The sequence below is a fragment of the Neophocaena asiaeorientalis genome, unplaced genomic scaffold, assembly GCF_003031525.2.
Source record: "Neophocaena asiaeorientalis asiaeorientalis breed wild unplaced genomic scaffold, Neophocaena_asiaeorientalis_V1.1 scaffold110, whole genome shotgun sequence".
NCBI lineage: Eukaryota > Metazoa > Chordata > Mammalia > Artiodactyla > Phocoenidae > Neophocaena > Neophocaena asiaeorientalis.
The window spans coordinates 2,672,889-2,698,111 of NW_020175053.1; the positions used below are offsets into that span (position 1 = coordinate 2,672,889).

Below are 25,223 nucleotides of genomic sequence, written 5' to 3' on the forward strand. Positions count from 1 at the left end.
CTGTATTGACTACGGAGGAGCTATTTTTATTTAACCAGGAATCTCTTAAGTAATTAAGATCTCGGTCGTGGGATGCGACAGGATTCTTTCCAAAGGGAAATTTTAAAACGAGAAGATACACAGGGCGCAGCTGCTTTCTTGAATAGCGGGCCCATTCTGTGGTTCTGCTGGAGGACCCGTTACTTCTTAGAGAGGTTGACATTGTGAGATCTACCCTCAGCCTAGAGATTAGCCTTGAATTGAGATGTCGGGGCAGAAACCATAAAGGGGTTGTTTCTTAAGATTAGCTGCCGGCCTTGAAAAGAAAGGAAATCCTGCCATTTACAACACAGATGCACCTGGAGGACATCACGCCAGGTGAAATAAGCCAGTCGCAGAAGGACAGAGACTGCGCAATTCCACTCAAAGGAACGATGGAGGATAGTCGAATCTTAGAAGCAGGAAGTACAAGAGTGGTTGCCAAGGACTGCAGGGAGGGAGAGGTGGGGGGTGATGTTCAGTGGGTATGAGGTTTCAGTTATGCCAGATGAACAAGTTCTAGAGATCTGCTGTACAAAGTGTACTTGTAGTCAACAATAGGCCTCGCGTACTTGATTTGTTAAGAGGGTAGACCTCACGATAAGTGCTCTTAATACACACACACACACACACGGGCATGCACCAAGAACAAAGGCACACAGGAAACCACAGGAGGTGGTGGATATTGTCTATAACCTTGGTTGTAGTGATGGTACCAAGGATATCTGCATGTGTCAAAACCCATCAAATTGTGCACATGAGGTTTTTTGTACATCACTTATACTTCTTCAATACATCTGTTTAAAAAAATGGATTTTCAGAAGGTAACAGGAAGCACAAACCGAGAAGAAGAGAGACATTAAGACGTGGGAGGGGGGCTTCCCTGGTGGCGCAGTGGTTGAGAGTCCGCCTGCCGATGCAGGGGACACAGGTTCATGCCCCGGTCCGGGAAGATCCCACATGCTGCGGAGTGGCTGGGCCCGTGAGCCATGGCCGCCGAGCCTGCGCGTCTGGAGCCTGTGCTCCACAACAGGAGAGGCCACAACAGTGAGAGGCCCGCGTACCACAAAAAAAAAAAAGAAAAAAGTGAACCATGGAAAAGCACTAGTCCCAAACGTATTATAGGTATATTCTGCTAAATAAATAGTCAAGGAATAGGTAATTCAAATCTTATAAAAATTATTCTGAGAAGAGAAAAAGAAAGACTACTGCCCCATTTTATTTTAAGAGGCTAGTATAACCTTGATATCAAAACCAGAAAAGGACATAGCAAAAGGGAAAATTATAGATACCACAAATTAGGAAGAAATGAATACACCAACAGATCAAAAAAGAGAGCCCAGATGTTGATGTAGGCATTTGTGGGAAAATGTGTGATTAGTGGGAAAAGCATGAGCTTTTCCATCAATTGAACTGGGACATTTGATTATTCATGTGGACTAAAAAAAAAAGCCCATAAATGAATACTAAATAAAGACCAAAAGTTTTAAACACTTAAAAACTTTTAGAAGGAAATATGGGGGGAAATATTTATGGCCTTTGTTTTAAGAGTGTGTCAAATATACCAAAAGCTCAACACGTTAAGAAAAGGATGGGGAAAATTGACTATTAAAATGTAAAATTTTCTGTAGAATAAAGGATATTAGTAAAGTGACAAGACAAGTGGGGAGAAGCTATGGGCCCCTTATGTAAAGTAGAAAAGCTTACAAAGCACTAGTTTACATACTAACAGTGTAAAAACCATTTCCGTCTCTCAATTCCCTGTCTCCTGGGAGACATCGAGAGCAGGGGAGCTGGCTGAAAGTGGGGCTGGGGGGGAGTCGCTGAGCTCCCCACCACCAACCCCTCACGTGGGCAGTGGAGATGTCATAGCACTTGCTTCATAGGGATCTTGTAAAGATTAAATGAGTTTCTACGTGTCAGGTGGTTAGAGAAGTTCCCACCCCATTCTGAGGACTACGTAAACATAGGTATTAATGTAACCCTTACATTTTCTCCAGCAAAGCTAAGACCTACAGTGGTATCTATAAATTATCTTTTTTCACCTCAAATCAGTATTTTGCTATGAAAGCAGTAATGACCACTGGAGAAAAAAAAAAAAAAAAAAATTCAACTGCACCAGAAAGCAAGCTCCTTTCATGGGGGAGACAACCTTACAAATTTTTGGTCTCTCTCTCCTGGCACTCAGGAAATGCCCAACAAAGTGAATGAATGTGAATTCTTCCCTCTTAGTGTTAGAGAGTAGTTAGCATCTGCTAGGTTAACTGTGAGACATCTAAGCTAAATATTTTATCTGTTTCTTCCCCTGAAATGTATGATTCATCCTGAATCTTCACTCGTCTCACAAATACTTGTTGACTGCCCCTAGTATGATAAGGAGCAAGAGAGATGTGGAGACGGCTTTGCACAGCTTTGCTTTCCCAATAACTGTATTCCTTGAAAGTTATTTACCAGGTTTTACATCTTTGCATCAGAGCTCACTTAAAATAATCCCAAGATAAATTATTTTGAAAAGTAGATAATTATTAAAAATAACAACTACTACTGGATTTTTTAAAAATAAAGGCACACGTGTATTTTTTGCTTATTTGAAATTCCAAAGTGTGCTCTCTCAGGACTCAGTGAGTGTGTTACCAGCCAGGGTTCTTGGCCTCCTTAATCAATAGAAATTGATAAGAGGCCAGACAAGAAATTCAGGCCAGGCTTTATTGGGGCCTGTGTTGCAGCAGGGGGAAGCGAAAACAAGCAACAGGTTCCCTTGCTTATTCCTGAGGCAGGGCAAGCTGGTTCCTTGTATGCGGTGAGGGTAGGGGTGTGTCCAGGGGTCGGGCCGGAGGCGTGGCTTAGGGGATTTGCCCACCCCTTTGGTGGTGCTGTGTGTAGGGGGCATGTGCCCTGTTTTTGCTCCTGGCTCTTTAGAAATGGCAGTTGAGTGTTTTGGGTCTTTTTGTATCTTCTGTCCAGAATTTGCCCCAACTGTACATGCACGCAGTTATTTTTAGTCCCTTATAGTTTTTTTGTATTTTGTTGCTTGAAGAGACGTGTGTCCAGGTGCAAGCACTGCAACAAAGGGTCCCAGGTCCCAGGTCCCAGCCTGTCTCAACTAGAGGTGAGCTGTTTTCATATGATAAACGCTCTTCCTTTAAGGAAAAATCAGGACAGCATGGTCTTTGGCTAACAGGTCAAAGGGAGATTGTGCTATAAAATTACTATAGTAAAAAAGCTTCAAACACCAAAGCCCACTGTCTGTTGGACATGGCACCTTTTGCTGGAATGCAAGTTTCATTCCGAGTTACCTGCCTTGGAATAATAGCAAATAAAAAGGCCAGGCAGTGGTGGTCTCTGTTCCTTCCATCAGGCACTTGGATCCATCCCACACAGGGTGGCCACTGTTGATATTTTTGATGGAAACTATTCTTTCTGACAGATAGCCGTGGACACTTCAGCTGACAGTGTGCAGCAGAAGAGGGGAGTCAGGGTTCAAGTTCAGGCGTAAATGGAAGCCCACAGGCTCACAGAAATTCAGTAATTTTAGGTCTGGTAAGCCTACTAAAACAAAAAATCCTTGCAAATCCTTACCCGGTTTGTGGGGATGTGGCAAGCTCTGGAGAGTCCTCCCCTGTTACCATCAGCCTCTTGGACCAACTTGTCTTCAATTAGTAATGCACTTAATGGCATCTGTCCTTGAGATGTCTGGTGTGATTTGGGGATGTTGACAAAAGGTCACATGCCCTTCGGGAAAAAGTCGAATCTTATTCCAGGCTGTTTCCCATTGTTCATCCTGCACATTTGTTGGGAGATGACGTTTCCATTTTCCATGGTTGGAAACAGCAGCAACAAACCACTGAAGAAATGAAAATGACATGGTTTTAAGGGGAGCAACTAGCTACTTACCACGTTGAGCGCAAGCACGCAGTGTGTCCTTCATGAATCAGGCATGAGCCCGGGAACGCTGTTTGTTTACACAGGCTTGATTCATTAAGTCAGAGCCGGGCAGCTTTCCCCAGATTTCTGCCCTGCAGCGCTCCGCATTAGGCCGCTGTAATTGCTGGTGTTAGAGCCGCTGGGAGGCCTTCCCTGTCGCAGCACCTGTGCAGAAGACTCAGACGCTGCGCTTCCCTCCAGCGGGGTCCCCGGTACACCTGCCAGGACCTGCCATTATCTAAGACTTCCTGGTCACCCCCGCGGTCCCTCTCAGCCCGTGTGTTGTGGGAAGGGACCCTTGTCAGTTTCCCTGGCACCTGGTGACAGCTGCACACCTGGCATGTAAATTGCGCCGGATGTGCTGTGATTGTTTTCCCTCTTTAATGAACCCGCCTGAGGGACGCTGAGCTCTTTATCCATCGCCTGTTTCCCAGGCACTCCCATTGACACGGTTTCCACGGAGCCTCAGGACTCCTGTTGTGTTCTACTAATTCATCTGCCAAAAGTCTTAGAACCAAATCTGGGGGCCTCCCAAAGGAGATTTTTTTCCACTGGTAATTTAAGCTAATGATTTCTAAACATATTTAGTCAGTTTTATGAAGGCCTCATTAGAATGTGACTCTTTATTAAAAAGCCAAATGAGGTCTCAGAGTCATGTAGGAAAATTATCGTTGAGCTGCTCTGAATAGTTCTGATAACAGGTGATGAAGGCTTTTGGAGCTAAGAGAAGTAGAGACCAGAGATGTTAACCCCCATCAATGTAAGGGATGCGAGGGGGCCACCTAAACAGATGCTTTAAAGGTTGTCATTTACCCAAAGAGGTTGACCTATAATTCCTTTCACAACGTTTATCACTAAAAGGATAACAAAAGAAAAAAGTTAAAAATGAACACTGTTCGTCAGAATTAGCTGTCAAATTCACGTGCAAGGAAGGTATATTAAGATTTCAAGTGCACCTGTCACATACAACAGAGAACATTTGCTTTTCTACAAAAGCCACCAGATCCAGGATCAATGGAAGAAGCAAGAGAGAGGCAAGATTTTCCCCTTTATAACATGGGGAAATACTGTTTAATAGTAAAAATAACATAGGTAATGCCTAACAGGACAAAGTAATAATATTTTTTACAAAATTTCTTAAGTTGTTCCAATTTGTACATGAAAGGGAAGAGACAAATTCTTTTCGAAGACATTGCTGAAATTTTTCTGTCTTGAACTCTCACGATTGCCTTTCATCGATCTTTTTTTAATGAATTAAATATTTAAGATTGACATTTTGTGACCTGGGTAATTATAGCCTTAACTTTTGATGAATTTATACTCATTCAATAAGTATTCCTCTCCATTTTGATCTACCATCAACCATTTCAGCGGTCATATTAATGTAGCTGATTCAAGCCTTGCCTCTCTCCATAACTTTAATACAAAACTAGGAAAAAAGAGGAAGTCTGCACTGTGGCCTGTGACGATTCCCACCCAGGCCATGCCACATCTCACGTCACCTCCTCCAGCACATCACCCAAGAAATGAGGCCCTAACTGGTCCTGAGCCATCAGCAGCAGGAGAGGGGCCCCCTGCCAGCCCCTCCCTCCACGAAGCCAGATTTCCAGTACAGAAGACTCCGTAGCTGCCCTGTGAACCTTTGAGTTTTTCTCGGCCCAACGATCTCAGGTCCCCTCTGTAAAAAGTTAGAAAATCAACCCAAGAGCCTGATTTGTCTTGTTCACAAACTAACCCAAAAGTGGGCTTTCTGATCCCTTTTCAGCACAATGTATGCAACATTTAATGATACACTTACTGTATCCAAGGCACTAAGAAATACAAAGGTATTTATAATTCACTTGTCCTGGAAGAACATAAACTGTGGTATTAGGGAACATTCAAACCATCAGCTATAATACACGTAAGTCAGAGTGATGGTGACCCTAGTGAAGGGACTGAGTCTGCCTAAGGGAATCTCAGAGGACTGCATGGAGGAGGTAGTGAGGAGCTGGACTTAAATGGGAGAAGAGATTTTAAATGGCAGGAATGAGACAGAAACCACTTGAGGGAAAACAGAGAAAGGGGAGTAAATGAAAGATCGGGAAGGAGCGAGTGGTCTGACGCAGGTGGCTGGAGCCCTGATGGGGAGGTACTGTGAACCCGGAGGCAGGAGGCTGGTTGAGGTCTTGTCCGTAGGGGTCTGAAATGCCTTTCTAGGAGGGCAAAGGAGGAGCAGGGAGTGGGGGGTGTGCTTGTGTGGTGTACGGAAGGCATGAAGCTGGTGCATCCTATGTCCTAATTAATGTTGTTGAGAGACAGTTCTAGTGGCCGCTAGAGGAAGGTTTAGAAGGGTTACAGAAGGGCATGGAGACAGCGTAGGCCAGAGCAAGACTCGGTGAAGGACGTGGTGGGCTCGGGCTGTGGCAGGGGTGATACCCACCCGGGTCCTTGGACTCTGTAGTCAATCGAAATTGATAAGAGGCCGGACGAGGGATCCAAGCAAGGCTTTACTGGGGGGTCGTGCTGCTGCACAAGGGAGAGAAAACAAGAAACAGGTGGCCTTGCTTGCTCCCTGAGGCGGGGCGAGCTGGTCCCTTAAATGGGGTGAGGGTGGGGGCGGATTGGTGGGTGGGGCCAGAGGAGTGGCTTAGGTGGTCTGCCCGCTCCCTGGGTGGTGCCGGGTGCTGGGATCAGCCCTGCTTTTGCTCCCGGCACCTCAGAAGTGACAGTTGGTTTGTGGCCTTCTTGTATCTTATTGTTCACAATTTGCCCCAACTGCACATGTGCAGTTATTTTTAGTCCCTTACAGTTTCTTCGTATTTTGTTGCTGGAGGAGACATTCGTTCAGGTGCAAGCACTCCAGTAATGGGTCCCAGGTCCCAGCCTATCTCAGTGGCATTTGGAATTTATGGGAGACACATAATTTGGGTGTTATTTGGGGATGCTGACGGGGGCGTGAATATAGACCCAGATTTCTACCATTGTGACTCGGATTGATGTAAAGGCTATTAACCAAGAATGAGTATCCCTTCCCTTCCCAACCAAGGAAGGAAAGAAGAGCAGTTTTAGTAAAGCCGTAACATGATTCATCAATGTATTTGGGGCATGCTGAGTTTGAGACTCTGAATGAACAACGTGGGGCTTTCCAGGAAGAGGGATGCGTGAGCTGAAGACACAAACTATGAAATGTGAGCTTCTCCCTTCGTTTACTGAGCATCTACTCTGTGCTAGGCTTTGGGCTAGACTGGGGAGGGCAAGATGAAAAGACCTGGCACAATCTAAGAGAAAGACAAGCAAACCAGAAAAGTATGATGTGAAGTGATAACCACTGAAACAGAAGCATGGCATCCTCGGCAGAAAGAGAGAGAAGAGGGCTGAAGACAGCCGTGGAGGACGTCTTTATCTAGGGGCGGGGTGGGGGGAGGGGAAGGGCTAGAGATGGAGTCAGATAAGAAGAGCAAGAGAGATGGGGCATAACCACGAGACCCGGAACCGTGACAAGTAAGAGAGGATGCAGGTGAGCAGCGTGAGGGAAGCTGCAGAGAGCGAGGTGCATGGGGCTGCAGGGGAGGGCAAGGAACACAGTATATTGAGCACCTGCTCTGTGCCCGGCGTTCCCCTCAATGATTGAACAAGCCTGCCTTCCTTAATTATCACAGCTGCCCTATGAGATACAAAGAGTCCTGTTTCCAAAATTAATAAACTAAGGCTCAGCGAGGTTAAATGCAGTAGACCCTTGAACAGTGCAGGGGTTAAGGGCACCGACCCTTCGCTCAATTGAAAATCCGCTTGTAGCTTGTAGTCAGCCCTCTGTATGTGCGTGTTGTTCCTCCACATCCAAGGTTCCACACCTGTGGACTCGGCCACCCTCAAATCGTATAGTACTGTAGTGCTCGTATTTAGTGAGAAAAAAAAATCTGCTCCTCAGGGGACCCACGCAGTTCAAACCCACGTTGTTCAAGGGTCAGTTGTAATTTGGCAGAGGGCACAGAGTAGAGCTAGAATTTGAGTCTTAGTCTGTCTAGTTCCGAAGCCCAGGCTGTCTCCACAATTCCCCAGGACCTCCCTGTGAACAACTAAGTTTAGTGTTGTTAACCAAAATTTCAGAAACAAGAGACCTGATTGAAATAAAGAGTTTACTGGGGGTTTGTTAGGACTGCAGCCCGGGAGATACTGATTGAAGAAAGACTTGAATTGTGGACTACAAAATGGGGGAGGCTTATAAAAGCAAAACCTGCATGGTTACATGGGCTGTTTATCAAGAATCACAGTCGGAGCTGGAAAGGAGTGAGGGTGCCGATTAAGCAGGGATTGGTTGGGGTCTGAAATGGTTGCATAGTTGCAAGAGGGAAACTTGTAGCTTGCAGCTGGCAGGTATTGTTTTACAAATGGCTGGTGTCCTTGAGTTTGGTATGGTTCACAGGAAGTCCAAGCTCTCAGTGGTGCAGGGACGTGTCTGAGCCGGGTCCTCAATGGCCACCCGCCTCCATCTCTGTTTGCCGGTACTGTGATGGCCCCATTATAATTTCACTTTGTCATCAGTACCTACCAGGTTGCAGTGTGCCATAGAACCAGGACCCCAACGGCCGTGGAGTAGTGGCTACACGTGTGATAAAGACATTAGTGTAGCTTGTTCTTGGAGAATTGAATCCAAGGAAAGAGATGAAGCAGCACCTAGAGGGAAGCAGGATCAAGATGTGTTGATAGAGGTTGGTGTGTGTGTGTCTGTGTGTGTCGGCGTGTGTGTTTGCCGCTGTGTGTCTGTGTGTGTCTCTGTGTGTGCATGTTTGTGTGTGTCTGTGTGTTTGTGTGTGTCTGTGTAGGGTGGATAGGAGCATACCTGGGAGTCTGAAGAGAAGATAGAATTGGAAGCAGAGATTGAAGGTCCAAGAAGAGAAAGGGGAGAGATGATCATACTAAGTGAAGTAAGACAAAGAAAGACAAATATCACATGACATCACTTATATGTGGAATCTTAAAAAATGACACAAATGAACTTATTGACAAAACAGAAACAGACTCACAGACATAGGAAACAAACTTATGGTTACCAAAGGGGAAAGGGGGAGGGATAAATTAGGAGTTTGGGATTAACAGATACACACTACTATATATAAAATAGATAACCAACAAGGACCTACTGTATAGCACAGGGAGCAATACTCAATACTCTGTAATAACCTATATGGGAAAAGAATCTGAAAAGAATAGAAATGTATACAGATATGTGGAGATATATAGATACGTATGTGTGTATATAACCGAATCACTTTGCTGTACACCTGAAACTAACACAAATTGTAAATCAACTAGACTTCAATTTTAAAAAAGAAGAGAAAGGGGGAAGGTGACAGAGGAAAATCGCAGAGCAGGTGGGAGGGGACCCCCTCAGGTACCCAGCATATGCTACACACCAGCCAGTGTGTACACACACAAGAGGCTGCAGCTACAAAGGCATTAAGTGTATGCCTGTCCACAGCAATGGGGAGTCAAGCAAGGTGATTAAATCCTATGATTAAGGCTTTGCAGAGTGCTGCTTCAGTAGTTCAGAAAGAAGGTATCTCATCAGACCGGGAGTTGAGGATGGAGGGATTGTCAATAAATGCTTCCCAGACAAAGCGGTGCATGGGCCTGAGAGTGGAGGGGCAAATGGGACTGAACCAGCAAAGAAGGCAGGGTGCTCCAGGCAGAGGCAACCACAGGACCCCGAAGGGACACTGCAGCTGTGCTCAGAATGAACGTGGGGCAGGGGGAGAGACTGCGGCTTTGTCGTAGAGAGGCAGGTGTGCATGTGAGGAGCAGGGCCTCTTCTTGCGACCAACACAGAGCCCCTGAAGGAGCAGTGAGGGAGCGACGTGGAGAGAGGGTCATGATGGAGATGCTACAGAGAGGAAGCAGTCCCAGGGCAGGGAGAGAGCCACTGGATTTAACAAGGAGAAGGTCACCTTTTGCCTGAGTGGCTCAGAGGGATGACCTCCCAGAGTTCTCTGACTGTATGCAACGGGAATCAACTCAGGCTAATTTAAGCCAAAGGGACATTTGTTGGAAGAGTATTAGGAGCTCAAAATGTTGCTTTGAAGAATAAGACTTGCACACAGACAGGAAAGACGGCAGCAAATCCAGAGGACCAGTGGTCGGAGGGGCCCCACAGCCAGACAGTCTGGCCAGGGTGCAGGGGCTCAGAGGACGGGTGCCAACAATTTCCAGGCTTTTTCACTGTGCTCAGGATTCAAATCACGAGAACAGAGCATCATCTCCCCCCGGTCGGTTCTCGTGCTCATCCCTGGCCGTCCTGGGCCCCAAATTGACAAGCCACCCCATGGGAATGAAGTGAGTCTCCAAGAGGAAGTCAAGGATGTATCGGGAAGGATGATGGATGAAATGGATGTTGTGACAGAAAACAGCATGACTCCCTACAGATGGTGAGGATGGAAGGCAGTCCGCAGGGTCGAGGCAGGAGTAGAAAATCAGGAGGTGTAGACCGAGCTTAAACTTGTCAGAAGCTTAGCCAAGAAAGGAAGGGAGAGACATAGGGCTGTAGGCAGAGGAGCGTTTACAATCGAAGGATATTTTACAGGTGGAAGACCTTTGAAAATTGTACGTGTTAAGGAAAGGACCAGGAGAGGGAGGAAGATTGAGCTGTTAGAAAGTGGACAGCTGAGGAGGCAGGAGAGGATGCATCCAGCACACAGGTCTTCAAGTCAGTGGTAGGAGGGGAGACATCTTTTCCTCTGAGCCTGGAGAACAGAGACAGATCAGGATGCAGGAGAATAAATGTGACAGAAACACACACAACAGATTTGGGAGGGTACCTGCTCCGATAACACAGGTTTCCCGGATGAAGACAGGAGCAAGGCTGTGGCTGAGCAAATAGCCATTTTAGGGCGCCGTCGAGAGCACAGGTGAAGGCTCAGCCAGAGGAGGAGCTGGCGTGCTCCTCTGGGGAGAAGGCAAGAGGGAGAGAAAAACAGAAGCAAGGCTCAGTGGTGGCAGCTGGACCCGGGTGCACGGGGATCCTGGGAGCCAGAGGCAGCTCCTCCCAGAACTGACTGGGCTGTGAACAGGTGACCACGAGAGGGACGTGATGGGCTTTACCCAGTGAGCTGAGCTGGGAACCAACCAGTTCTCGCCTCCAAGCCTGAGTTCACACATCCCCGACAGGAAGGGAAATGGGCCCAGTGAGCTGTAAAATTCCATGTTTATACGAAGAATATGGCTCTTTGTTGATTACATGTTGGCTCAGAGATCCATTTGAGTAACGGATGCATCACCAGCCCAGATGTGCCGTAATCCACGTGGCCTCAGGACCCCCCGGGCACCCACGGTGTCTGCACTGAGTACCAGCAGCAGGAGACAGCACAGAGTCTGGGTTTTGTAAAGGGGGTGATTCAGTACAAAGCCATGAGTGTCACTTCCTTGGGAGAGAGCCATCCACTCCTATTTCTTCTGCACTATTATACACGGATTTTGTAGAAGACCTAGAGCAGAACATTGCAGCGTGATTAGGTACCCATGAGATGAATTCTGCGAGGTTCTGTCTGTACATAATTTATGCAGACCGTAAAAGATGCACAGGCTATAATTTATAGACCTTCTTTTGAAAACGATCTAATCTGACTACAGATTTGGAGAGAACATATTCTTTTCAAAAGTTCTCAAAATTGCCTATAACAATCCACTGGTTTATCAACTGGCATATCAAGCAATCTTACCTTCTGAGCACATTTCCATCTTTTTAACCGATGCTCAGCAATACCGTCTCTGAGGCAGGCAGCAGGAAGGAGGTCTTCGGGGGAAATGTGGCCCCTTGCAATCATTTAATAAAGATATCCATGCCCAGCCCATCGTGTTCTGTGTAACCCCATGTGTGATTTTTGTATCTGGAAGAAGATCCCCTTGTGCACAGAAATAGTTACTTTACGCCCAAAAAGTTAATAAAGAATCATCACCATCACTTAATGTTCATTAATCCAATTTGGATAACCAGTCTGTTTAACTGCAAGGTAAACTGTGGTATAAAGGATATGCACAAACAGATACCATTGTGAAACAACTTCGTTTAACTAGGAAACACTTCACTGACTACTAATTTGGGTGGCAATTGTGAAAAATAGGAGACTAAAGGAAAACAGATCCTCTCAGAATAAAGCAAGGAGAAAACCACGGACCTTTCTTCTTCAGTCTCCCTGAAGGCCTATCGAATATTTTACATTAAACACTCAGTACTGCCTTTTTATTTTTTTATTTTATCGAAGTATAGTTGATTTACAATGTTGTGTTAATTTCTGCTGTACAGCAAAGTGGTTCAGTTATACATATGCATATTCATTTTCATATTCTTTTCCATTATGATTTATCCCAGGATATTGAATATAGTTCCCTGTGCTATACAGCAGGACCTTGTTGTTTATCCAGTCAATATATAATAGTTTGCATCTGCTAATCCCAGACTCTCACCTCATACCCCCAGCTCCCTCCCCCTTGGCAACCACAAGTCTGTTCTCTATGTCTATGAGTCTGTTTCTGTTTCACTAAGTACTGCATTTTAAAGCTCAAGTAATGAGGCTTCTTATAGAAAATGTATCTGTAATGCTAACCCCAACTTCTGTAACCTTTATTCTCATGGTGTCCCTGCAAATAAGCGTGTGTGTGTGTGTGTGTGTGTGTGTGTACATGCATGTGTTTTTTTAAGGCTAGCTATTCCCCTCCCTCACACTTGCTTACATGGGTAACCAGACTAGATCTCTCTCACAACTTCTGCACTCCCTGTACTTGATAAAAGGTTCTTCCCAAACGTACGCATCACACACAGACACACACACACACTCTCTCTCTCTCTCCTGCTCACACATACTTACCTCAGTTTCAGAAATGTTCTTTGCCTTGTCAGGAACAGCAGACTGTTTGTTCTAAGTGCAGACCATTGTCTCTTTTTTCCTGAATTCTGTGTGAGTCGACACAGTGAATTAATGAATTTCCTGGGGTGGAGGCAGGACCAGTCATATCTTTTTCTCACAGGCTCTGTTTCTCTGCCGTTGCCATTGTTGGACACCTTAACCCCTTGGAGTCTGTCCACCACTCCTGTGACTTTACTGAGGCACCTGTAGCCAGTTCAGATGCGGTGCTCAAGTGACCTCGTACCCTGCTGTAGGCGAGGCCAGGCAAGCAGAAGAGAGGCGCCCACCTTCAAAACATTCACCCTCCAGTTATAGAGGAGGACACACCGTCAGGTACAAGAAGGAACTAAACACCCTTGGGGACCGTTCTGCCCTCCCAGACCACAGGCCTCCGAGAGCAAAGACTAGGGTATGTCATCTGTGAATCCCACAGGGTCAGACACATAGAAAGTATTAGGAAGTCCTGAGTGAATGTTTCTGAAGAGGTGGAAGAATAATTACAAAGGAACAGATAAGCTGGTGCAAGATAACGACTCATACGAGGGAAGCTTCTGTTCACTGCTCCCCTTCGCCTGGTTCTTCCACTCGGGAGAACAGACTGCAGGCGCAAGCCACCCGTGTGTGTGTGACGTGGTCCCCTGGGTGCCAGTGAGGATCACGACAGCTGTTTGTGACGACAGAGAAGAGGCTACATCTGGCCTCCCCAGTCGACCCTTTGGTATGATGTTCTTGGTAACTCAGCCCAATCCATCCTGTCCCTTTAACAGAAGGCAAAGTCATTTTTACTCAAAGATAGATGAATTATAAATTAGGCTTTTTAGAGGATTCTTTCTGTGTGGTGAGTCAGCTGATGCTTTCTTATGGGCCATCTCTCATATGGCTAGGATTGAAACATGTTTGCAGGTCTGAATAACAGGTGTTTCCCAGAACTCGCTCTCCTGGCCCCCCAGGTAGTGCGAGCTGAGTGCAGATCAGCTGTTCAGTATTCTCCAGCTGCACTCGCGGAGGTGACTGTCGGGTGCCCACATTCGTGGTCACCACCGTCAAGCCCCGTCGCTTGCCTCCTGCAGACACTCGTGCCGCTTGGTCATCGGTGCCCGGCCGTGGAACATCCTCGTCTTCATCTGGGTCTGGGCTTCCTGTGTATCCACCCCTCTACTGGCCTGGGCTGGGATCCTCACTGGCTCACTCTGTCGCCTCTCACTTTACCTGTCATGTCTCTGGGGTGCATGTAGGTGGTCACCTGCCTTAGTGTCGTGAAGCGCTTAAGAGGGCAGGGGCCTGGACGCGGCAGATGGACAGGTACGCTGGGACAGACGCATCACAGCCCCTGTTGCACGGGTACCTTCCCGGGCCACATACATCTGTAATTTCTTGGCAGTAGAATCGGGTGCAATATGGGATGGTCTCCAAGCTGCCAGAGCTCCTCTTTTGCTCCACTCACATCACTTGAAAATTGAGTTCTCTGGGAACTCCCTGGCGGTCCAGTGGTTAGGACTCTGCGCATTCACTGCCAGGACCCGGATTCAATCCCTGGTTGGGCAACTTAGATCCCGCAAGCCGCACAGCATGGCCAAAAAAAAAAAAGAAAAAAGTAAATTGAGCTTTCCCCCCTCTTTGCACACTGTGGGTATATCCTATCCTTGAATAACTTGTTGAAAACCGTAAATGATGTCCTATCTTGAATGCAGAATTATTTTTTTCCTTCTCTGAACTTTCCAAGTCTGCTGACCTCATCTTCTGAGGCCTTGCCCTGCCTTCTCCTGAAGGCTTGGGGTTATCTGGCTAAGGAAATAGGTGAGTAGATGCTGGGGACCTCTTAGGAGAAGAGGGCCAAAGAGGCAAAATAATGCAGCGAGCAGGGTTACAGTCTGTATACAACTGCTCTCAGATTCACCAAGTGACAAGACATCAGTATGTCTACATTCCTTTCACTAATTAAGGGATTTCAGTAAAGTAGGGTTCAATTCAGTTGGCTAGCAGAACACCAGAATTCACTGCCTCGGAACTTCTCCTCTCAAAATATCTGCTGTATGTTTACGACCAGATCAGGACAACAGTTTACGGCTTAAGCCACTGCCCCATTTCTCTGGGACCAGGTTTCCAGCAATGAGAACGTGGGACGACTCTGGACACTTCTCTGATACAAAATCCAACCAAAGAACCCCCTTCACACCTGACAAGAAGGTGTGGACTACATTGCTTCCTCATCCTGTAAACCTCAGGATTAAGGAATATGCACTTGGGTAATTATTTGAAAATTGCAGAGGTGCTGCTGGATTACAGAAGTAGACTGACCTCATAGCCAGGAGATGAGTTAACTAGTAGGGCTTTCACTGGATTACTCACTGGGAAGTAAAAAGAGATAGAGTCTGAAAGGAAAGAGCTGACGGGAACCGTGACATATAGTGGAGAATTAGCCCACAGAAGGGAATAAATATGAAGAGTATGGGAGGAAATAGATATTTCAAAAGCCGACATTGGGTTCACCTCTTTTAGCTTCAGACTGTCTACTTTTGAGATAGAAACAGAGCCTTATCACTGAAAATCCTGGACAGAGAAGTCCTTTGTTCTAGAAAAGGATGGTACAGTCATCACCTCACCAAAGATAGATTCTTTTCTGATGTTGTTGGGTGGAGAATCCAATATCAAGAGTGAATTTGTAGGAGTTTCAATCCATTCAACTGGTTGAATCACATACATCCCAAACCCAGGACTCTTTATATGAGGTTCAGTCAACAATTAAGCAGGTCATCTATTTGTGTCACTATATTCTTCGACGTCTTTGCTGTGTTTAGCAGTTCCCGTGATAATCTAGGGAAGAGGGTTATAGAACAGGTGAGGATATTGAGACCCAGGGAGGCCGGGGCCTTTTCTAAGTTCCTCTTTTTTGCTTCTGACCCCTGGAGCCATTTACCTCCCCCCAAAAGATGAACTGGGACAAGTCTGCACCTCAGACTACCTCAAGGGATTTAGCCCAGATTCGTGTTTCTGAAACTCAAGTTCATTGTCTCTCTCATCCTGGTAGAGACCATCAAGTGTGAGCTCTTATAATCAGTAGAGCACCTGGTGCTCTGCACCGTGAGCTGTTCCCTTCTTAGTAATAGAGATGCTGACATGAAGCAAAGATGGCAGCCAGTGGACATTCTCTGATGCGATGGGTCTTCAGACCTCGCAGTGACTCTGTGATGTGAGCGCTATTGTTATCTCCACTTCCCAGATAATACACTGAAGCTCCCAGAGGTTAAGAAATTACTCCAAGGTCATGCAGCTAGTAACTGGCAGCCTGTGACTGGAACTGCAGAACCTCCCTCCTGCGCACTAAGCTATATGGCTTCCAAAGAGCCTCATTCTAGAGTCATGAAATCGACTTCCCAGACCTGGAATAATTTTAATAGCCATGTGGTCTACTGTCCTCTTTTTTTGCACATAGGGTGCTGAGGACCAAAAAGGGTCTGTGACCTGCACAAGGTCACACAGCTAGAATCAGCCTCGAGCCCTCCTGCGTGCCCACCAGGCCTCTCCTGCCACACCACACTGCACCATCACTAAATGCGAGTTTTTAAGAGAACCTTCTTTATCAGTGGTCCTTAAAAGTAAAATGTTACCCCCCTACCAAGAAGAATGTCCGCCTGTGTTGTGTGTGTGGCGTTTAAAGAACATTTCCAGGTCTGTAACTAAATAAGCCAGAGAGGTCACATCCTGGAAACCTGGGGGATGTGGAAGGCACAGTCCCTGAGCTCACCTGCTCTAAGGAGCCACAGGTGTATCCGTCGTGGTGTGCAGCGTCTGCTCAGCAGCTGGTAACGGAGGTGCCTGACACACATACCCAGGCGATCGACTGCTCCCAGCCCACACGCATACACTCACACACACATCCCAGCATCCAGTGTGTCCGTGGCACCTAGCAGCCCAGCTGGCAGGGCAGCTGGCTCGGCTGCACGGAGCCGCACGGTGGTTCCAGGGGTTGTGTACACTCACAAAAAGGAACGAGTGCCCTTTACAAATGTGGGTCGTACAGAAATCCATGTCCTGCGTGCCCCCCCACTTTTCGAACACACACTTTCTACCCCAAGACTGTTCCTCTTATTTTAAAACACAGCACCAGGAAGGTCCACCAGGATAGTGTCAGAAGCAGCTGGAAACCATGCAACAGGGACTGCCTCCTACCGAGGTCGGGAGAATCCCATCCCTCCAGCCCCCCCACCCCGTCCCCCCATCAGGGACTCCGGACTACTCCCGGAGATGCCCCCCGCCAACTTCGTCAATCCACAGTGCCCTCCCCCTTCCACCACCCTGGGAACCTGCACTTCATCTTTCTGGTCTCATCTGTCACGTGGTCTCCCTTGTGAAGCTTTGGGTCTCTTCCTTTAGATTTAACGTTCTTCTTTCTACCTTCCAATAGCAGTTTTTGTTTTGCTAATTTTACTGCTGCCAAGCATGATCTAAGAGCTTTACAAGCAAGAATGTAGTTAATCTTTCTAAAACCATTATTATTATCCCCATCTTACAACTGAAAAATGGAGGCACTGAGAGGTTAAGTGACGTGCCTGAGGTCACACAGCTCATTAGTGGGGCCACGCTTTGAACCCAGACAGCGAGGCTCTGGGGGATGTGCTGTGACCACTGAGCTGCCTCCTTCTGCCCTGGGTCAGGTCGGTTATTTCCACACCAGCCCCTTCACCAGCGTTAGACTCATTCCTGTCTCCTCTCAGTGCCCCAGCCGTGCCGGGCCTAGTCTCTGCTCATCATGGCCTTTGGGGCTGTCTGGACGGGAGGACAGTCTGGACACCGCTGCCCTGAGCACAGACAGAGGCATCACGACACTGCAGCCATGGTGGGGAGCCCTCAATGCTCCCCAGTCTGCCTCAGCCTCTCCACTTCAGATGATGGATATAAATAGGGATAATTCGTGCCCCACAGAATTAGTGTGAGGGGCAAGTAGTCAGATCATTCTAGGACTGGAATGATGGTGACCCCCGTAGGGTCTAGCCTGGATGGCTCTGTGACCCACACAGAGACAACAGTTAAAAAACTTTAGAGGACTGCAGTCCTGCTGATCTAAATTGTTACCCTGATACATGGGGAGACTGCCATTGAGAGAAAATATGGAATCTTCTTCTCAAAGATACGTCAGATATCTCTCTAAGAAATGTCCCCTCTGATGGACCTCAGGAGATGTATATATATATGTATGTATATATAATATATAGATGTGTATGTATGTATTATGTATACACATGTGTGTATATTATATATGTTATATATAATATATGATATATATACACATATATGTATGTTGTATATAATGTATATGTGTATATATAGTATATATGTTGTCATTGCTCCAAAGATTTCTGAATGTCTTCTTTCAGAATCTTTAGACTGTGTGACACACATTTTCATTGTCCTCAATGGTGGCAAATCTCCCTCTATTAGCAGGACGACTTAAATTTGGGGAATGACTAAAAGTCAAGGCCAGTCTATTGAATAAGGTGGGGAACAAGCAGCCTGGGTAAACGTGTTTCTTCAAAGGGCTGATGCTCTGTGACCTAGCTGGGTAGGACCCTTGTCATCCATGTGCGGTCAGAGAGAAAAGCAGCAAGACATTTCTCGGGGGTTCTGCAAGATGACACTTAGAATTCCACAGGAGGCTTCAGGCCACATGTTTCTTTACAGCAGATGAAAACAAATGTGACAGATATGGATATGACCTTGTGCATATTATAAGTATTATGTGTCCATTAATTAATAGATGCTATTGGAAGACCAGATAGAAAACCAGAAGCCCTGTGGGGGGAACTTTAGGCAGGAGCCTGAAGGTGAGAAAGAGGGATTTGCTGGTGCCATGAAGTGATTCCTCCAAATTCACACTATCCAGACCTCCAGCAGTTCCTGACTTCGTGCCAGTTTTGAAACAGCCTTCAAGGATATTGCCCAAAGGAGGCCCCAGGGCCCAGATGAAGCAGGTTTGGGAGGGAGGAGCTAGGAACCTACAATAAGCCAGGTACTTATGCAGAACTTTTATATAGACTGTGTCACTTACTCTTCAAAATCTCCCTTAAAAAAAAAACCAGTGCTATTATCCCATATTATGCACGAGAACACTGAGTCTCAGAGGATACGCGTCACCGGCTGTAACACCACAAGTTAACAAGATAAAAGCCAGCGCACATCTGTCTTACTTCATCACGCTGGGACCAAAGCAATCCGCATTTTCAGGATATTTAAATGAGTGAATGTTTTCATTGCTGTGAGAGTTCTGTTAAAAAAAAAAAAATGTATGCAATAGATCTGTTCTCTTGGAAGCCTCGTTAGCAGCTGCTCTTGGCTGGGGCCCTTTATGGTCACTGTGCTTCCCAGCAGTGTTTTTGCTCTTGCCAACCAGCGGCTCCAGCAAAGCCGCACTCAGCTATTAATAGAACTGTGGTCACTGTCTCTTCGGATGTCTCCTTTCAGAAAAAGAAAGAGTCTGCTGAAAACCCCTTGACAAACCAAAACTTGTACCAGTGCCTTTGTCTTTTTCCTGCCTTCCACCTCCCTGTCGGTTGTGTCTATTAGATGGTGCAGTGGTACCCGCAGTTGAAGGGCTGACATTTAATCGCTTAACCCTTCGTGATCATGGGCTTCTTAGCAAAATGAGTCCTTGGGCCCAGGCACAGAGCACAGAAGCAGACCTTCACGTTCTACCCGAGCCCCCTTCCTGCCAACCAGAGAGCTGGTGATACAGGAGCATCCACGGAAACCTAGCCATCTGTGATCAGGTGTACAGAAGAAGGATGCTTTCAGAGTGTGCTTCTGTTCTTCCTGCCCCTCTCCCCCTCATACCCTCACTCATGCCAAGAGGCCAGGCAGCTAAAGTCATTTCAAGCCTTCCTATTCGGTATCTGTTCCTGAAGCTGGGCCTGGCGAGACTGAAGGAAGCATAATTGACCCTGAGCTTCCTCCTCCAAAGACCCCTGTGCTTGGGGCCTGTCCACAGCTTCTCCGCCGCCACCATCCAGCTCATCCCCTGGAGTGAGTCACTCTTGGTCCCTGGGCCGGCCCTTCGTTTCCTCCTTTCAGGACACAAGCCAGGGAGAGAATGAAGGGAAAGGAGACCGGCCCTGGCCCCTGCTGGCTCTCCCCTCAGGCCAGCCACTGGTGAGGCCACAGTTGCAAGAACCCAGCGATTCCAAAGCAAAATCCAAGCGTGAAAGTCTATGTCTGGCATTCGTGATGATCTGGAAAAGGAAACTGTCTGGAAACTGTCCCTGTGGCTCCTCACGGCTCTACTGGATGTGATTCTCCTCCGCAAGTCAGGACACCCTTTCCTAGTTTCTGTTGGGCGTTAATCAAACCCCCCTGGTGAGAGAGTGGACTTGCCCACCAGTGCCCCGAATAGGTGTGCAGGAAAGAGGGACAGAGAACACACCGGAATTTCCTTGGCTTCTGCATATGTTTCCCCAGCAGAGAGCTGGCACAGCACTCAACACTCTGCTCTCCCCTCTCCCTGCACCAGGAAACCCAGCTTCACCTCTTCAGGCATTCAGGGGGATCTGTGCCCTCTGACTGCCTGTGGTCACCTCCAGTCCAGATCACCACAAAACTATCATCATAATAAAATTAAGAATTTCCATTGGTTGGGGGGGATACTCACAATGAACCTGCTCTAGGGCAGATGTTATCACTCAGTCCAGTGGGTCCCAAACACATCTGCACTTTGGAGTCGCCTGGGGGCTGTAAGAAATTACGGATGCCCGTGTCTTACCCAGAAATTATGATTTTTTAAATTAATTTTGATTGGAGTATAATTGATTTACAATGTTGTGTTAGTTTCAGGTATACAGCAAAGTGAATCAGTTATACATATACATATATCCACTCTTTTTTAGATTCTTTTCCCACATAGGCCATTACAGAGTGTCGAGTAGTGTTTCCTGTGCTATACAGTAGGTCCTTATTAGTTATCTATTTATATATAGTAGTGTCAATCCCAATCTCCCAATTTATCCCCCCACCCGCCTTACCCCCGGTAACCATAAGTTTGTTTTCTATGTTTGTGACTTTATTTCTGTTTTGTAAATAAGTTCATTTGTGCCATTTTTTTAGATTCCACATATAAGTGATATCATATGATATTTGTCTTTCTCTGTCTGACTTCACTCAGTATGACAATCTCTAGGTCCATCCATGTCACTGCAAATGGTGTTATTTTGTTCTTTTTATGGCTGAGTAATATTCCATTGTATATAAGTACCACATCTTCTTTATCCATTCATCTGTTGATGGACACTTAGGTTGCTTTCTTGCCTTGACTATTGTAAATAGTGCTGCAATGAACATTGGGGAGCATGTATCTTTTCAAATTATGGTTTTCTCTGGATCTATGCCCAGGAGTGGGATTGCTAGATCATATGGCAACTCTAGTTTTTTAAGGAACCTCCATACTGTTCTCCATAGTGGCTGTCCCAGTTTACATTCCCACCAACAGTGTAGGAGAGTTCCGTTTTCTCCACACCCTCTCCAGCGTTTATTGTTTGTAGAGTTTTTGATGGTGGCCATTCTGACCAGTGTGAGGTGATACCTCATTGTGGTTTCGATTTGCATTAAAAATGATGATTTAATTGGCCTGGAGTGTAGCCGAGGCTTTGGAATTTAATACCCCCCCAAATGATTCTAACATGCAAATTTGGAAACCACTGCCTTAACCTTAGAGCCCTCTGAGATAGAACAAAAACCACCCCCTGCAGATGAAGAACCTGAGATTAAGCAAACCTGAGTGACTCACCCAGGCTCACCGCAGCCTTAAGGAGAGAGCCAGCCTCTGTAGTCAGGCTGTCGTCTACATCCTTGCTTCTCAAAGTGTGGTCCGCAGACCAGCAGCATCACCTGGGAGCTTGTCCTAAATGCAAATTCTGGAACCACACATATCCAGACCTACTGATCAGAAACTCTGGGGTGGGGCCCAGCACTTGTCACAGGCCTCCAGGATCGTCTGACGCCTGCTGAAGTTTGAGAACCACTGCTACAGAGACATCAAGGTGCCCCGAAGGTCACAGTAACGTGCAGCCAGCCTGGGGAGCTAGATGTGGCCACCCCCTGGCGACCCCTGCACCTGGAAGGCGCTTTCTGCCGCCACCGCCAGGGGGCGCCCAGCTGCACCCGGGAGGTTGGGGGATGGCAGAGCCGGCGGGAGGGCCTGGCAGGGTCAAGATCCCTGGGAACCGAGCTGGCCCAAGAGAACTGGAAGAACAGTACCCAAGAGAAGCTCTAAGCCTTTGGTACATTGCAGAGGCTTTTGGTTTCCCTGACTCCCAGGCATTGAAGCCTCCACACCCGTAGTTACTGAAACTTTGGGGATGGGGAGGGTAAAGACTCTAAAAGAGAAGAATAGGTGACTATACACTATGTCCTACAGCAATCACATTCTAATAAGGCACTTTTATTAGACAAGGTATACCTAGTTAACGTAGGTTAACTTTGTAATTTTTGGAGAAATACACAGATTTTTGACTTATGTGTTCATTCCATTGAGAATTGTTTAATTTTTCTTTTCGGCCGCATGGTATGCGGGATCATAGTTCCCCAACCAGGGATGGAACCCCGTGCCCCCTGCAGTGGAAGCGCGGAATCCTAACCACTGGACTGCCAAGAAATTCCTGAGAATTGTTTAATTTTAAAAGTGCATGTATATACTCTATTCGTAGTTTTGTATCTATCCACAACCCTCTGCTTGCATGATTGAAGTCACAAAAAGGTAAAAGCAAGTCCCCTAAAATAGAGGAGACTTTGGTACGTGCCATATAAGCATCTTTGTTAATTACCATTGTGAAAGTAATTAGACATTCTATGAGTGAAATTAGGGTTGTTATCAAATTAGACATCACAAATATGCATGATCTGCTCAGACTCGCTTTACATCTAGGAAAAGAACTGGAGAAATTATAGATCTCTGTTATTCTGGAATATTTTAGATCTGGCACAGGTATCCATGATATAAATCTTTGAAATATGGATAAGTCAAAATATTTATAAATGATTATCCTTTATAAAGTCACAGATAATGTTCCCATGAGGGGGAAAAAAAAGATTCCCTTAGGAAGCTAAAAATTTAATGAGGGCAGGGACCGTCGTTTTTTTTGTTTTGTTTTGTTTTTTTATTTATTTTTGGCTGCGTTGGGTCTTTGTTTCTGTGTGAGGGCTTTCTCTAGTTGCAGCGGGCGGGGGCCACTCTTCATTGCAGTGCGTGGGCCTCTCACTATCGCGGCTTCTCTTGTTGCGGAGCACAGGCTCCAGACACGCAGGCTCAGGAGTTGCGGCTCACGAGCCCAGGTGCTCTGCGGCATGTGGGATCTTCCCGGACCAGGGCTCGAACCCGTGTCCCCTGCATTGGCAGGCGGATTCTTAACCACTGCGCCACCAGGGAAGTCCCCAAGGGACCATCTTTGTCTTGTGCTGCACCGTGTCTCCAATTCCTGATGTTTCTGGCTTACATCTTCCCAAGTAAAGGCGATAAGGCTGATCTAGAACGGCACTGAATTGGCCGCCAGAAAGTTTCATGAGGAAGCAGCTAAGGAAACAACCAGCCTGCACCACACCAGAAACACGGGTGTACCAAGGTGTTTGGCATTCTGGGAAAGGCCACCCCAGTCCATATTTCTTTTTATCAATTTTCCCAACGTGGGATTGTCCTTCCTATAATGATCCTATGCTTGTCTCCATGAAATTCAGTTTTACATGTACCTATTGCATATTTTCTGTGTATGGGACACATACCGGATTTGCTGGGTGTGCAGAAATAAGCAATTGAAAGCCCTTTGCATGCTGGCAGGTAATAAGCAGGTATAACGCGGTGTCAGAAGGGTGTCATACTAGCAGAACTGGCACATCTTATCAGAGCACCAACAGAGAGCATCCATGGAGAAAAGACTTTGAAGGGCTGTAGCATTTGAGACATTCTTTGAAGAACGGATAAAATGTTCAGCTAGATAAAATATCTGAGTGGGAGGAGAGCATCCTGAACAGAAGGAATGGCATGTGTAGGAGTCTGGACCATGAGGTCTGCTTGGGGATCAGGCAAACCGCTTGTCTCTGAACATAAAATATATGTGGTTAGAAAGGAGAGCAGTGAAAAAAAAAAAAAAGGATGAAGATGCTAGTTGTATCCAAATACAAAAAAGATCTTTACCTGCCAGGCCAAAGTTAATTTCTACTTAATTTCACGGGCAGTGGTTGGAAATGGATGTTTACTGAGCAGAGCAAGTCAGTGCCATTGGGATCGCACTTGGAAGGGTTTTTGCAGCTACTGGTGTGGAGGGGATGCAGGAAGTTACCAGAGCCTGAAGATGGTGGCAGAGGGAATAAAACTTTGGAAAACATATTTGAGAGATATTTCAAAAGCTTCTTAGACTTGGCCGTTGGTTGGGTTTTGGAGAAGGATTGCCAGGTTTTGTGCCTGGGTGACTGAGGAAATCTTAGTCATTAACATAGGGAGTTCACCGGGTTTTGTGTATTGAATTTACTTATACTAAAATGAATCTGTAATTCTAACTTGGGAAAAACACATAGCTACTACCTTCTTCAGGAAAAAAAAAAAAAAACTCTAATCTTTACTTTGGGCTCTGATTTCCTGCTCAGTCCTCCTCAAAAATGTTCGATCAGTTCCTGAAACTAGAAGAAATTTAAAGTTCAGAGGAGCTAAAATACTGCAAGCTAACTTTCATAGTTTATTTTTCCAGGCCATTCCTGAGTAGAGATAGACAGGAAATGAATGGTTACTGTAACTGAGATGTTTGTAGTATAAATACAATTTGTTAACTTTAGACCATTTTCCTAGGTTTTATTCCTCCCATAACTCAAATTGTGTTTTATTCTGGGGAGAGAAAAAAATATATAGGTGATCTAAAAAAATAAAGGTTAAGCTGTACTGATTTTGTGTGCAAATTGTATCCTATAAATTGTACTGTGACCCGTCATTTGGAGAACTCCAAAAAAAAAAAACCCTAAATCTTCATTTCCTTTGTGTTTTCTAAAGGTCAAATGCTGCAAATACTGGCCAGATGACACAGAGATCTACAAAGACATTAAAGTCACCCTAATAGAAACAGAGCTACTGGCAGAATATGTGATAAGAACATTTGCTGTTGAAAAGGTAAGTTTTCACACTGCTTTGAAAAGCTTTGGTCAGACATTAGTGATACCAGCCTCATTAAGTTATCTGGGATAATTCATACGTGGTCACACCTGAATGCAGGTAGGCTCTATCCAGTGATTTCTCAAGATTGCATCTTGCCCTGTGATTCTGTAATAGCTCAGTTCTGTCTTTGAAGCAAATCATTCCCATTTCATGAAAATCTGTGTTTTGCAACTAAACCAAAAGATACAGCTAGCTGTCTACTTCCTTTCTCTTTTTAACCTGAT

General features: G+C 46.1%; 1 protein-coding gene across 3 annotated transcripts in view; it reads left to right on the plus strand.

The window, feature by feature from the left end:
- The window catches only part of PTPRM (protein tyrosine phosphatase receptor type M), a 743,754-nt gene that overhangs the window by 687,353 nt on the left and 31,178 nt on the right, over window positions 1-25,223 (plus strand). For all 3 annotated transcript variants that reach the window (XM_024763901.1, XM_024763902.1, XM_024763903.1), the window contains one exon: window positions 24,838-24,954. In XM_024763901.1, coding sequence (XP_024619669.1) covers window positions 24,838-24,954 — 117 coding nt within the window. The remainder of the gene's footprint in view (window positions 1-24,837; window positions 24,955-25,223) is intronic.